This window comes from Cylas formicarius, unplaced genomic scaffold (genome assembly GCF_029955315.1).
Source record: "Cylas formicarius isolate icCylForm1 unplaced genomic scaffold, icCylForm1.1 PGA_scaffold_1__22_contigs__length_36826433, whole genome shotgun sequence".
Lineage (NCBI taxonomy): Eukaryota > Metazoa > Arthropoda > Insecta > Coleoptera > Brentidae > Cylas > Cylas formicarius.
Window position 1 is genome coordinate 35,545,350 of NW_026844264.1, and position 13,401 is coordinate 35,558,750.

The following is a 13,401-nucleotide window of genomic DNA, read 5'->3' on the forward strand; positions in this document are numbered from 1 at the left end:
CAGCGGTTCATTTATACCATCAAAATATAATATCTAAATTTTATTCAGACTCATCGAAAAAGTGACTTAAACAATGCTGTGCAATGCCGCCCGATCACTCGTAGGTTCTTCTTCCTCAGTTCGACGGGCCAGTTTACAACCATTTACAACTCTTTAAAAATGATGGAGTGGAACCAATTACGGCCAACAGAATCATCTTCTTCTTTTTGTTTTTCACTTGTGGCCAACTTTCAAAAAATCATTCGGCCACCTGTAGTCACTGAGAAAGTGTGCTCTAACCGTATTTTTCAGCAAATTCGGAAAAACATTCAACAATTAATATAGACGTTGCCATTTTTATGGGAAAAAACGTAGAAGGGCGGGTATTGTTTTGCCCATTGATTGAAGTATATTGCACAATAACAGTAATAAATAAACAAAGATTGGACACTCAGTATCACCAATATACAAAATTCATCATTTATTATTACTTTATTTACAAAGACATATAGGTAATATATGTATCAACAAAAAAAAAATCACCAGTTTCCAGCTAAAATCCAGACAAATGAACATTTTGCATCTGTAGTTGTGTCAAAACAATTGAAACTTACAGACCTATGCTGTAATTAAGAAAACTATGAAAAATGAATTCCTTCACTGTTAAAGGCATGCAATAACCTAAAAAAAAAATAAAAACTTATTTTCGGTAGTAGCAATTTATCACAACATTACGTCATAAAATCATCTAAATCCATAGTCCTGGCTCTTTTCTCGGAAGCGTCCGCTTTCGTTATTACCTCCTCAATTTTTTCCTTCATGTGGAAATCATCGGGAATTTCCTAAAAACAATTTATGAAAACAAACCTGCCATAAAAAATTCAAACGTCTCTAACCAAATTATTTAAGCTGCAGTGCACTTTGTAATTTTTCTCGAGCGCCGCAATAACAGATGTCTGCTTAAATGCACTACCCAAGGTCTTGTTCTTTCTAGTAAATGCGATTCTCGTAAGACCATCCCATTCAGCGTACACAATCGGAGGCGGGGGATTCCTAGGTTCAATTCTAACCACTGCCGACTCCACTTTCGGTGGCGGCCTAAAATTATTTTTACCTACCTAGAATTACATTAAAATCTCAAGCTATCAGCATTGCATAATAACACCAAACTGAAAAATATCAGGACTTACGTTCATTAACATGTCGACCCTAGCCAACAGTTGCGTATTCACTAGCCAACAGTTGCGTATTCACTGAAAGTCTACAGTACAATTTATCTCCCGCTTTCGCCACCAAGCGTTGGGCAAACTCCTTTTGGAGCATGAGCACGGCACACCGGAAGAAAGGTCTGTGAAGTAATTTGAAAACCAGCGGCGACGAAATCTGGTAAGGAATGTTCGCCACGCATATGTTGAAATTTGGTAACTCCATTTTCAGAACGTCCCCCACTAGAATTTCAAGTTTGGGTTTCAGATGCGTCCCCTGCACCCTTTTCTGCAGTTCCGCCACTAATCTAGTGTCGATTTCACAGGCGATGACCTTTTTCACTTGTTCCAATAGCTGCACCGTCATATTACCAGTACCAGGACCGATTTCTAAAACGGTGTCTGTCGGTCGCAGTCCGGATTTTTGGATCATGGCGGTAATGACCATCGGGTTTTTAAGAATGTGCTGTCCGAAATCTTTGTTGAACATAATCCCTTGTCTTGCGACATCTTTGTGGACACGACTTTTCTTCTCCGCTCTGATTTTAGGCATGTTGTTTAAAACAACCGGAATCTAAGAGGTTAGGATGTAATTGAAGATATGCCCAGTAGGGTAACAAAACCGCCATAGATCATTAAAACAAATGGTAAATATAAATTACACAGATTACACAGGCCCGTTGTTTTCTTTACTTTTAACGTGGGCAAGGTAACTTTGGACACACGCTGATTGCCGACAACCGTAAAAGAAACCGTCATAATTTTAGGTTAGCTTAAATCATATTATTTAAAAATTGACAATTTAATTTAACCTTAGGTAATAACAGGAGGGTATTCATAAATCGTAACCATTAAAATAGCAATTTCCCCACGTTATGAAACAATGTTATCCTCACTATAATCTTTCTTTCTCCTCCCTCTTGCCTTTGTTGGACAAATTTAGAATGGGCACTGGCCCAAATCAATGAATCTAGCCAAGAGTCATTCAATATGACAAAAAAAAAGATTTTAATATTGTCACTAAAACCTTTTTGGCACAAGCAAAAAAAAAACATTATCATCCATAATAATAGGATTATTATTTTTATATGTAATGGATGGCTATAAAATAAGAAGTAGAAATGCTAAAAAGGATTTTAATCGGATTTGATACTATGTTATATATTTTACGTGCTGTTTGAAATACTAGTAAAGCAGTATTTATCGGATTTTTTTTAATAACGTAACGTAACTTTATTTTTTGCTCTTAATATATTTACACCAAAATTGATTCGAATTATCTATCTATGTCTATACATATATATATATATATATATATATATATATATATATATATATATATATATATATATATATATACATATATATATATATATATATATATATATATATATATATATATATATATATATATATATATATATATATATATATATATATATATATATATATATATATATATATATATATATATATATATATATATATATATATATATATATATATATATATATATATATATATATATATATATATATATATATATATATATATATATATATATATATATATATATATATATATATTATCTATAATATTATTATTAATTTGAAAAAAACTGATTTGTTCATTTGCGCCTTTTAACTAAATAAATACAAGGTCTATAATTTATTTATTTTTCATTGCAAGTCCTTAATATTCCCAATAAATAAGTTAACCCATATTATCCCCAGCATAAAAAAAATAAAAAAATCTTTTCAAATTATTTACTTTGTGTTACTTAAGAATACATTACATGTATCAAAAAAAAAAATAAAACGTACAAAAAAATGCTGGTGCGTAATCGAACCACTAACAACATTAAATAATGTTTTGGGGCTAGTAAGATGTAACATATAATTTATACATAAATATACAAAAGAAAGTTCAAAAATATAAGTATAAATAATATTTCAAGCGGAGTTTTTCCAGAAAGCCTATTTTTTAGTTCATCGCATGGTCTAAATTCATTCATTCACTCATTCTGATCTTTCTTCCATTTGACAGTAGAAGCAAGCCTGTCGTTTGCAGAAAGCATACCTCTTCTTTTGAATTCCAGGGTTTCATCATCTGGTGAGTAACATTCAGTTTTAGTAGTTGATGAATTGCAGGACTGTTGAAGGTCAGCTGTATCATTCGGTGCATGTAACGCGAAAGTTCCAACTATATCAGTTGGTTCGCCAAACTCTGTAACGAACTGTAACGTGCGCTGCACAAGGCACAAACTAATACTAAAGAACACGTTAATTGTTGGATGTTTATTCTACATGCGCTGACTTGTCTAGACTGGCGCATTTACATATTCTCAAAAAATAAAGCATAATCAATATAGTATTTCCAATGATGTTTTCTGCGATGTAATCTACATGCTATAAACTTAAAAAAAATGGCGATGCAAATCAAAAAAATTTTTTTTGGAATTTCTTGAAAATTTGATATAAATTTATGTACCGCTTTTGTTAACTTTTGAAGTCATACATAAGATCTTTCCTTCACATATAAATTAGCGATTTCTACGGTTTTATGTCCTTTAGTAGTGATAATAATAAAATTTCGAAATGGATGTGAAAAAAAAATCATAGAATAGGTGGTGCATTAACGCACCATTGGGACAAAATGGGTTAAAAGGAAAAACACTTTTTAGTTGACAAATTCTTTAATATCAAACAGAATTTTCGGAACTTATACAAATTTCATTCGGGATTTTTAAATTATAACACTTCATAAATGCGTGTGGTCTTAAATAGCTCTCAAAGACTAGGTAAACATGTACTTACCGCGCCGTCTACGTCTAAAAGAACGAACCGGATGTGCGCTTAGGACACCGGCCGATAGATGTCGCCAGTACATTTGTGGAACAGAATGAAAACTTACCCGATCGAGTTTAAAATCGCTAATCAACCTCCAAAACTAATCTAATTAATACTGAAAGTGGATACTTCCAAACATGTTATTAAAACATTTTCGTCTTTGTTTATGTTTTTATATGGCTGGAGCGTATACATTTCATGTTACAAATTCCGACAAACGAGGCAGCATTGTTTTTAATTGATTCGCCGTCGATCGCCGTATTTATTTATTAATTCGTTTTGTTTGGGACGCAAACACCGCTAATAATGTTATTTTGCCTAACGATGGGAGTTTCACTTTAACGCGATTCGCCATTTTGCAATAATAATAGTTATTGTGATTAATATTACCGGAGCCCATTGGGCTATACTCGCGGCATTAATATCGAATCGCAGATTTATGTTTCCACTCTAATTCCCTTTCTATTGCTGAAATTCAATTGGTTAAATCACTGGATCTGATCGATCGGCGGTTGTTTAACATTAGCCGACGATAAATTTTGTAAAATTATATTATGCGATGGACATGTTCGTTATTAATGTTTCGGCGCGTGGAATACTTGTCGGTCAGGCGGGAAAGTCGAGTTGGAGTTTAGACCCCTTAAAAGTTATCTCGCTATAAACATTTTAGCAATGGCGCAATGCAATGCAAAGCAACAATATTAAAATTACTATAATTACATTGTAAACGGTAAGTGCAATCCATTTTAAAATTGTCACAATAAAAAATGACATTTCTTACAAGCCATATGACCACTGGGAACGTTTCATAAAAAATTAGAAAGCCATTTTGTTAACCTACATTAAGTTAAATTTCTAATTTACCTATGCTTTTCAATACTTATTATTCTATGTATAGTGTATCGGTAAAAACCACAGGCGATATACAGTACTGACAACTGGCCGCTCTTCCTTGCTATCTAATCATTTAGACGTCAACCAACAGCTTCTCCGTACTCTTGTATCGAAGAGGACTACCAAAGACTTTTAGCTACTATTTTGCTTTCGGCCACTACGTAATGAAACAACTCGCCATATGAAAAATAGGCAGTTTCAAGACAATGCCTTAGTGTAATTATCGTTATATATTAACGTATGCATGTACAGATTAAATTCTGCATATAACTGATTCATTCATCTATCATTTTGCGTATAATTGCACTGGAAATGTCAACAATGTCTTGGGATCTCTGAACTAATGCGGACAATTAGATTAATATATTATCTATGATAACGTACTCCAGCCAAAGTTACCACAAGGCTTCCACTTCAATTGTTTAACTATTATTTCTTTGAACTGCAAGTATCCAGGTTATGTGCACCCTTTTCATGTCAACAATACTCTTAGCTTTTCATGTGGGCACATCCACTCAGGCCACTCACCCATTACCGACTTGCGTCAAGGAAAATTCATTTGGTCACGGAAATTTTTTTTTCTATTCGAGCAATGGACTTTGACTGATACTGAATCTAACTGGTAACCTTTATAGGATATTTTGAGTGGAGCAAGCGGAGGATAAACCGCAGTGTGCAATGCTGACCTCAGAATCCCAAATAATAGATGGCATTCGTAACAGTATACGCGACCTCCCCCTCTATCTTATACTCTTTGATTGCAACTGAGAGGAAACTTTTTTTCGATGGAAGCGATCCAATGGCACCAATAGCAAATAGTTAGCACCATTGTTTTTGTTAACTAAGAGAGAAAGAGCTCAGTTCAAGTATATATTGACAATATTGGTGTTTTTGCTATTTTGGAAAATTGAAAAATTTCCCGAGATCTCTTCAATTTCTTCCCCTACCAACAGAAAAAGGGAAAGAGAGAGAGAAAAAAACAAAGAAAATCTTGGTCCAGAATTTTTTGCATATATTGGCATCGATCTCATGTTACAAGCCAGCAATTGGAAAAATTTAAGTAAATCAGATTTTTTTAAGTGGAAAATCGATTGTTTCAAGTACAAGCGCACGTTTCGCCATCGAATACAGCCGTTTTCGTTGGTGCACCATTGCAACCGAGGAGCGGTGAAAAGCCCGAAGCTCGCTTCATCAGACCCGCCAAAAAGCAATTATTCCGGAAAACATCTGCTTTTGCATTTCTCCGCGGCCGATTTCGCCATTCTTTCCGGTTTGGTAATAAATTGCTCCAGCACCGAAAGTAATTACTTAACTCGGCAACGGGGGATGTTTAGCTTTCAGGATTTGCCACGCCGTTGCAAATGCGTCCCGAAACAAAAGATAACTAAACGCCATTATCCGGCTGCAGTTTTCAACAATATTCAGAATTTTTTTTAAAGAAAAAAACGATTTCTAACTCTGATCTTGCAACGCTCTAGTAAAAACTACAGAAATGTTTAATTATCCCCAAAACTGCCAAAACTGGACCGATAAAGCAGCAATGTTGTCAGATTTACCACTTTTACGTAACACGTCATGATTTTGTTATTTTAAATGGAATCCCCTATTTATTTTTGTTGCAATATTGAATTTGGTAGAGGTCCGTAATTTTCTTTCTTTTAATTACTAAACTGCGACAACACCGCTTTTTCCGCATAAGAAACTGGAACGACTAAATTAGATTCACCGGAACATGGCGCATTCATCATGCCAACAGCAGTGTTCTCTGATTTACCACGGTCGACATCTCAGAAATTTGGAGATTTTTGAACATTGATGTCGTATTGGAGGCTTTTTATAATAAAAGAGAACTCAACTACAAGTCCTACTACAAGCGCGCGAGTTACCAGGCCGAGAGAACCACATTCTAACCTCTCAAGACCATAGGATATGAACACCACAGACCACCGAACAACCCTGACGCAACAATTGAAACTTAGGAAGTGTATCAGTGAAAGGTTACCAGAATTATAAATATCATCGCGAAATCTGACACAGGTGCCGTTAGCATTTTTGAATTTTGCATGTTCAAAAACTTGAATTAGATATTTAGGCGTATATTGAGTCGTGTTTGTTGTACTCAAATAAAATAAAGTAAGTGAATATGGAACATCTGAATGAGACTCGGAGAATTTAAAACAAAACCAGAGCCCAAGAAGAAGTTTGTAATTTGTTTGACGCAGAATATCAAGAAAGATTGATCAGCAAGATCCACAGTCTACGGCCTGGTCGTCCAAAAAATAATGAGAATAAAAGATTAAAACATTTTATTAGCAGTTTGTTTTTCAAAGAAACTTCCACAGGGAGCTTTTGAGAAGAAACCTCTCGACATCTTCCATCTAAAACCAAAATTATTTAAACATTCAACGTGGTTTCATTTTTGATGATATTTTACAATGCATGAATATGTAAATGCACATTACACTTATTACAAACGTAAATTCTGTGGCTGTGGCAGATTCTACATCTCCTTCGGGCTTTATTAGCTTGATATCATAAGATCAATTCTTTTGTCTTCATCAGTAGACCCGAGAACAATAAAATGCCTACAAAATTTAAAAGTTCATTTTTTAATAACTAGAATTCATGGCGGTTATTGTCGTGAGCATATTTTACCGACAATTTTAAAATCAAATCAATCATTTCGTCATCAAAAAACATAAAAAATATTTCAAGCGGAGTTTTTCCAGAAAGCCTATTTTTTAGTTCCTCACATGATCTAAATTCATCGGATATAGGTGTGTGAGTGTACTCAATCTGACCTTTCTTCCATTTCCAGAAAGCATATGTCTTCTTTTGAATTCCAGGGTTTCATCATCTGATGAGTCCCATTCAGGTTCAGTAGTTGATGGATTGCAGGACTGTGGAAGGACAGCTGTATCATTCGGTGTACGAGGTCTGTCAATTAGATTCCCGGAAAAGTGGCAACACTGCGACTCTCGTTATGCTACGGCGTTCGCGTTGTGTCATTCGAAAGAGGATTCATTTCTGCGTCAGTCTGTGCAAGTTTCGTCTCGATCGGTTGTTCAGTTCGTGTGTTACAGTACTTTGATCATCGGCGTGTTTGGACCCCTTGTCGCGAAAATGTGTGCTAAAAAAACTGAACAAAGAGTAGTGATCAAATTTTTGGTCAAACGTGGTGTAATTTCCGCGGAAATTATGAAACAGTTAACCGACGTGTACAAGGATGATTGCCTGAAAAAAACAGCTGTCTACGAGTGAGCTAAGCGGTTCAGGGAAGGCAGGGAGTCGGTGGAGGACGATTCACGTGAGGGAGCTCCCTCCACCTCTCGAACGGCACAAAACGTCGATCGCCTGCGCGTGCGTGTGCTCGGAGACCGTCGGGTAAGCCTCAGAATGTTGGAAGACGAGTTGGGTATCAACAAGGAAACCATTCGACAGATGCTACACGAGGATTTAGGGATGCGCAAGTTGTGCGCGAAAATGGTTCCCAAAGTGCTCACAGTTGAGCAGAAAGAGCTTCGTTTATCCATCTGTGAAGACATGATTTCTCGAATTGAGGAGGAAGGAGACGACTGGATGTCAAATGTTATTACCGGAGACGAGTCTTGGGTGTTCCAGTATGACCCTGAGACCAAACGACAGAGCATGCAGTGGGTGGAAAAGGGGGGGAAGCGCCCCACAAAAGCCAGAATGTCGAAATCAAAAGTGAAATCTTTGCTCATCGCATTCTTCGATATTAATGGAGTTGTACACCACGAATACGTTCCAGCAGGTCAGACAGTCAATGGGAAGTTCTACATTGAAGTTTTGAAACGTCTGAAGGCCCGTGTGTTTCGTGCACGGCCGGAATTGGCCGAACGTGGATGGGTGCTGCATCACGACAACGCTCCAGCCCACTCCTCATTCGCAGTTCGCGATTTTTTGACCAAAAACGGCATTCCAACGCTTCCGCACCCCCCCTACAGCCCGGACCTGGCCCCCTGCGACTTTCATCTCTTTCCACAATTGAAGTCCTACCTCAAGGGCAACCGATACGACGGCGTCGAGGAGGTGCAACGTGTCACGACACGGGTGCTGAGGGACCTATCTTCAGGGGGCTTCAGGGGTTGCTTCCAATGGTGGATCCAACGGTGGCGCCGGTGCATCGAGCTAGAGGGAGACTACTGCGAAGGATTATAACTTAATTTTAAGAATTTATGTATATTCCGGACCGTCCGGGCACTTTTCCGGGAATATAATTGACAGACCTCGTATGTAACTCGAAAATTGGTTCGCCAAACTCTTGTAGATTTATGTTATCGTTCATATCTTCTTCGTCAGTCAAGGTATCCACGTCGGGTGGAATATAGACCGCGTCAATATGTTCTGTAAAACCACTCTCCACGTTATTTTTGGCATAAGGAATGGAATGCTAGAATACATAAGAATATGTAAATCCAAATAATATTTACGACTTTCATTGTTATTGTCCTCATCCATCATGTTCACTGCACAAGGCACAAACTAATATTAAAGAACACGCTAATTGTTGGATGTTTATTCTACTTGCGCCGACTTGTCTAGACTTGCAACAACAAAGTTTTGTTTCACAGATAAAACCAGTGGTGCATTCACGCACCAGTAAATATTTCCAAAAAATAAAGCATAATCAATATAGTATTTCCAATGTATATTTTTTGCCATGTAACCTACATCTTAACAAAAATGGCAATACAAATTCAAAATATTTTTTTGTACTATTTTGGATTTACTTGAGAATGTGATACAAATTTATGTATTTTTGAAGTCATATATAAGATCTTTCCTTTACACATAAATTAGCGATTTCTACGGTTTTATTTCCCTTAGTAGTGATAATAATAAAATTTCTAAATGGATGTGCAAAAATATTTCCTGGATGTGATGTTAACGCACCACTTGGACAAAATGGGTTAATATAAAATCAGACCTAACATCGATTCATTCGGTTTACAGAAAACCTACACAACTCTCTTGTTTGCAGAGCCATAAAACAACCTCAACCTGGGCCACTGAACCCAGAACTAAAATACCTCGTCTCTGGGGTAATTTCTACACTACAGATATGAACCGTCTCGAAATATACTTCACCACAACTTTCCAAAGACAATGAGTTAGAAAGCAACCCTACATTTGCCACTGCTGGTCCTTACTTCGATTCCAAACGTGGAAACCACGTTTACTACTTGCCTAAAAATCTCTCAACATCTTCGATCCGTCAAAGACAAAATTCCATTTGAGATGCCAGGAGTTTACAGGATTCCATGAATATGCGGCAAAGAATGCATCGGAGAAACAGGACGAAAAATATCAACTAGGCTAAAAGAACAATAAGCTTGTCAGCAGTTGCCAAAGAAAAAGAAAAATCCGGGAAGCCATAAGAAATCTTTAATGAGGATCATCAAACAGTAAATAGTATTTTATCAGGAGCGGAGGGTAGTCCTCGTCTTCTGAAGTAGCTTCAAATAATAATGTCCACCACACCACAATTTCAATGTTTAGTTTTAATTTAGCCTTACTTGTATCTGTAAACCTGTTGATCTCCAAAATTTATCAAACAACTAAGTGGGCGGATTAAAATGGTTTATTTTTTCTAAAACTTTCTAAAAAATCCACGAAAAACGGCTTAAAAATAAAAAAAAGTGAATTTTTGCCGTGACTATAGTGAGCAGAGGCCGTCTATCGCGGTGTCACTGGACCGTCGAACACGCAATTTAAGTTTACGTCTTATCACACATCGAAATCGGCACGCAGCGCCATTGTAATGATAATAATTTATACCTTATAGACAAATTGAAAACAACTTATCGTCGAAGTTCGTATATGCAAAATCTTGATCGTCTCGGGAACCGTTAAACAATCACTCCGCCTCGGAGGAGAAAAATGCCGGGTCGTACAACAGCCTTATGTTAATAAAACTAACTGTACTCGGGCTCGTTGTGGACCATCCTCCGTGACTATATTTATTGCGTAATCGATTTGAAAGATATTAATTTCCATTGTCCCGCATTCTTCCCGCATTTTTTTATGACTTCGATAATCAACCGACCCGAAAAAAAATTGTATCCCTTTAACCTTGTTCAACTCCAGTCGGGGAAAACTTTAAAATTAGTTATAAACCAGATATATGGAAAAATAAATAGAAATTTATTGCTGATTATAACAACAGAAACTGGGTGATAAGTCAGTGATAATAACCTTTTCTGCATTTAACGAGTGACCTAACTCATGCCTATATTTAACATACCAATTCCTTCATTTTTTTTCACATCCCAAAGTCTAATTAATAGACACGAACTAACAACAAAAAAATATTCCTTTTTGCAACCAGTCCACTGGAGACTGTTTAATTTAACTTTTCAATTGGCTTAGCAAGTCCAGAGTGATACGATTCATTGCTCATGATTATTAATGAGGGTTCACTAAGATTTGCTACAAAACTAAAACTTTTAGCTCCGTTCATAGATTAGAAAAAGTCCATTTTTCTATAAAAAAGAAACATAAAAGACCTTTCAAAATTTTCAGTGTTCATTAAAACAGCATTTAAAAATAATTATATTTTATATATTTTTCTTTTACTAAATATCCAAGTCTCGCCCAAAAGTACTAGATTGAATGAAAAGGCATAATTCTGATTTTTAATATATTCCCTCAAAAATGTCAGTCGTTTATGAGCAACGCATGGTTGTTCGTCAGATATTTCGGGCTTAAAATACTGCATTTTTCCAAGAAAATTTCAAAATTTCAACATCTGTTGAGACGGGTACTGTAGAATACTTAAAACGTCAAAGCACTATATTTTTGGTCGTATTATAACTGAATCACAATATGCCATTTCGTGGCCGGAATGTGCAATAAGGTGACGCTCGATCACCTTTTCCGTTCGCTTCCGTTCGAAATATGCCTAGGATTAAATCGAAATGAACGTCCCTATTTCTTCGAATCGTTCGGAGTGTCTAGACCGCAACCCAGCCGTTCCCGAAACCGATCCCTTTCGACTTAACCAAAAACCAGCTGCGCTCCTAGCGTTCCCCGATGTGATTAATAGTTAAATCCGAAAAATATTTATCGTGTACGGGGTTTTGTTTCGGGAAAATCGAAGAGCGAAGGTATTAGAGCGGTCTTAGACCTACACGAACCCCCATGCATGGATTAATGATATCCAGTAACGAATTTATGTCTTTCTAGGCGCCTTCACCGCGTCTTCTCGCCAGGTTCATTTGTTCCCGTCTGTGACCGAATGGCGGAATAAAATAATTCCACGAAAGACTTCCTTGCGATAAAAATATTTTCGATAATGCTGGACGTTGAAGCCGCAATCCGCGCGGACAAGGAAAACAATCTTAAGACACGGATTGCGAAGAGAATTTATAGCGATACTAATCTTTATCTTGTTGCCGGATGTACAGATATACAAAGCGGTTGGCTGAGGGAGCTGCGTTGCGGATTTGAAAAAATCAGATTCCTTTTGATTATAATATTAACAGTATTATTCTTAAAAATGTTATTCAATTGAATCGACTAGTCGACATGTGATTTCGGATTGCATAGAAACGTTTCAGGTCCCGTGGTTTGCAATGTATTTTTTCAATGGTAGTTTTTCAAAAAACAAAATGCCCTACGAATCGCAGATAAAAAAAAACTAATGAATAGTTGATGATTTTTTTAATGTTTACTCGGGACAAAGAAAAAATACATTATCAAAACAGACATCTCGATCACCATTTTTAGCAGCATTTGTGGTATTCCATGATGTGATGTGGTAATAGTATTCCAAGACTTCACTTTAATTGGTACAGGACCTTGATATGCCATTGATTGGACAGAGGTGGGCTACTCTTATGTCCTCTGAGTAATTTAAAAATATGTGGTGTAAAACAGCAAACGTTTCCTTATTAGGCGACCAGTTCCTAAAATCAGTAATGTCAGTGTGTCGGATTCGCTTCGCATATTCTTCTGGAGTGTAAATTCGGACATGTTTTCCGAAATTCCGTTTTGCACAACTAGTGATAGATTTTGTTGAACCTCTTAGATGCCTGTAATGCTAAGAGGAAATGTACCATATGTACCGTATATTGGGTATATCATTCAGAAATGTGCACACTTCATTAGGTCCCGTCTGACCTTCACCTTAATGGTAAATATAAAAATGACCAATATTCTCCTTAAGATTGTGTATTTGGAATGCAAATACCCGGAGCATTAATAAAAAACCAGTTATCAAGTTTTTTATATAGCAACAATTGTACACCGTGTGCCAAATAACACCACTATAGGATCTGGAAACCCACAGGAGATACGAAAAAAAGTCTCGTACAAAAGTTTCTTGGACTCTCCTAAAGATTTAAAATATTATAATTTTGTTGATACAGGATGTCCCAAAAGTGTCCCCCCAACATCAACTTTGTTATTTTAAACAGAACACCCTACATATTTCGACATTTTTGAAAAAT

General features: G+C 36.3%; 1 protein-coding gene across 1 annotated transcript; it reads right to left on the reverse strand.

Annotated features, from left to right (window-relative positions):
* Positions 1-454: 454 nt before the first annotated feature.
* On the reverse strand, positions 455-2,056 carry LOC132696620 (probable dimethyladenosine transferase). The gene is given in 5 exon segments (XM_060661551.1): positions 455-660; positions 715-821; positions 876-1,097; positions 1,170-1,211; positions 1,213-2,056. Coding segments are annotated over 5 exon segments (939 nt in total). The 5' UTR covers positions 1,738-2,056; the 3' UTR covers positions 455-617.
* Between the last annotated feature and the right edge of the window lie 11,345 nt (positions 2,057-13,401).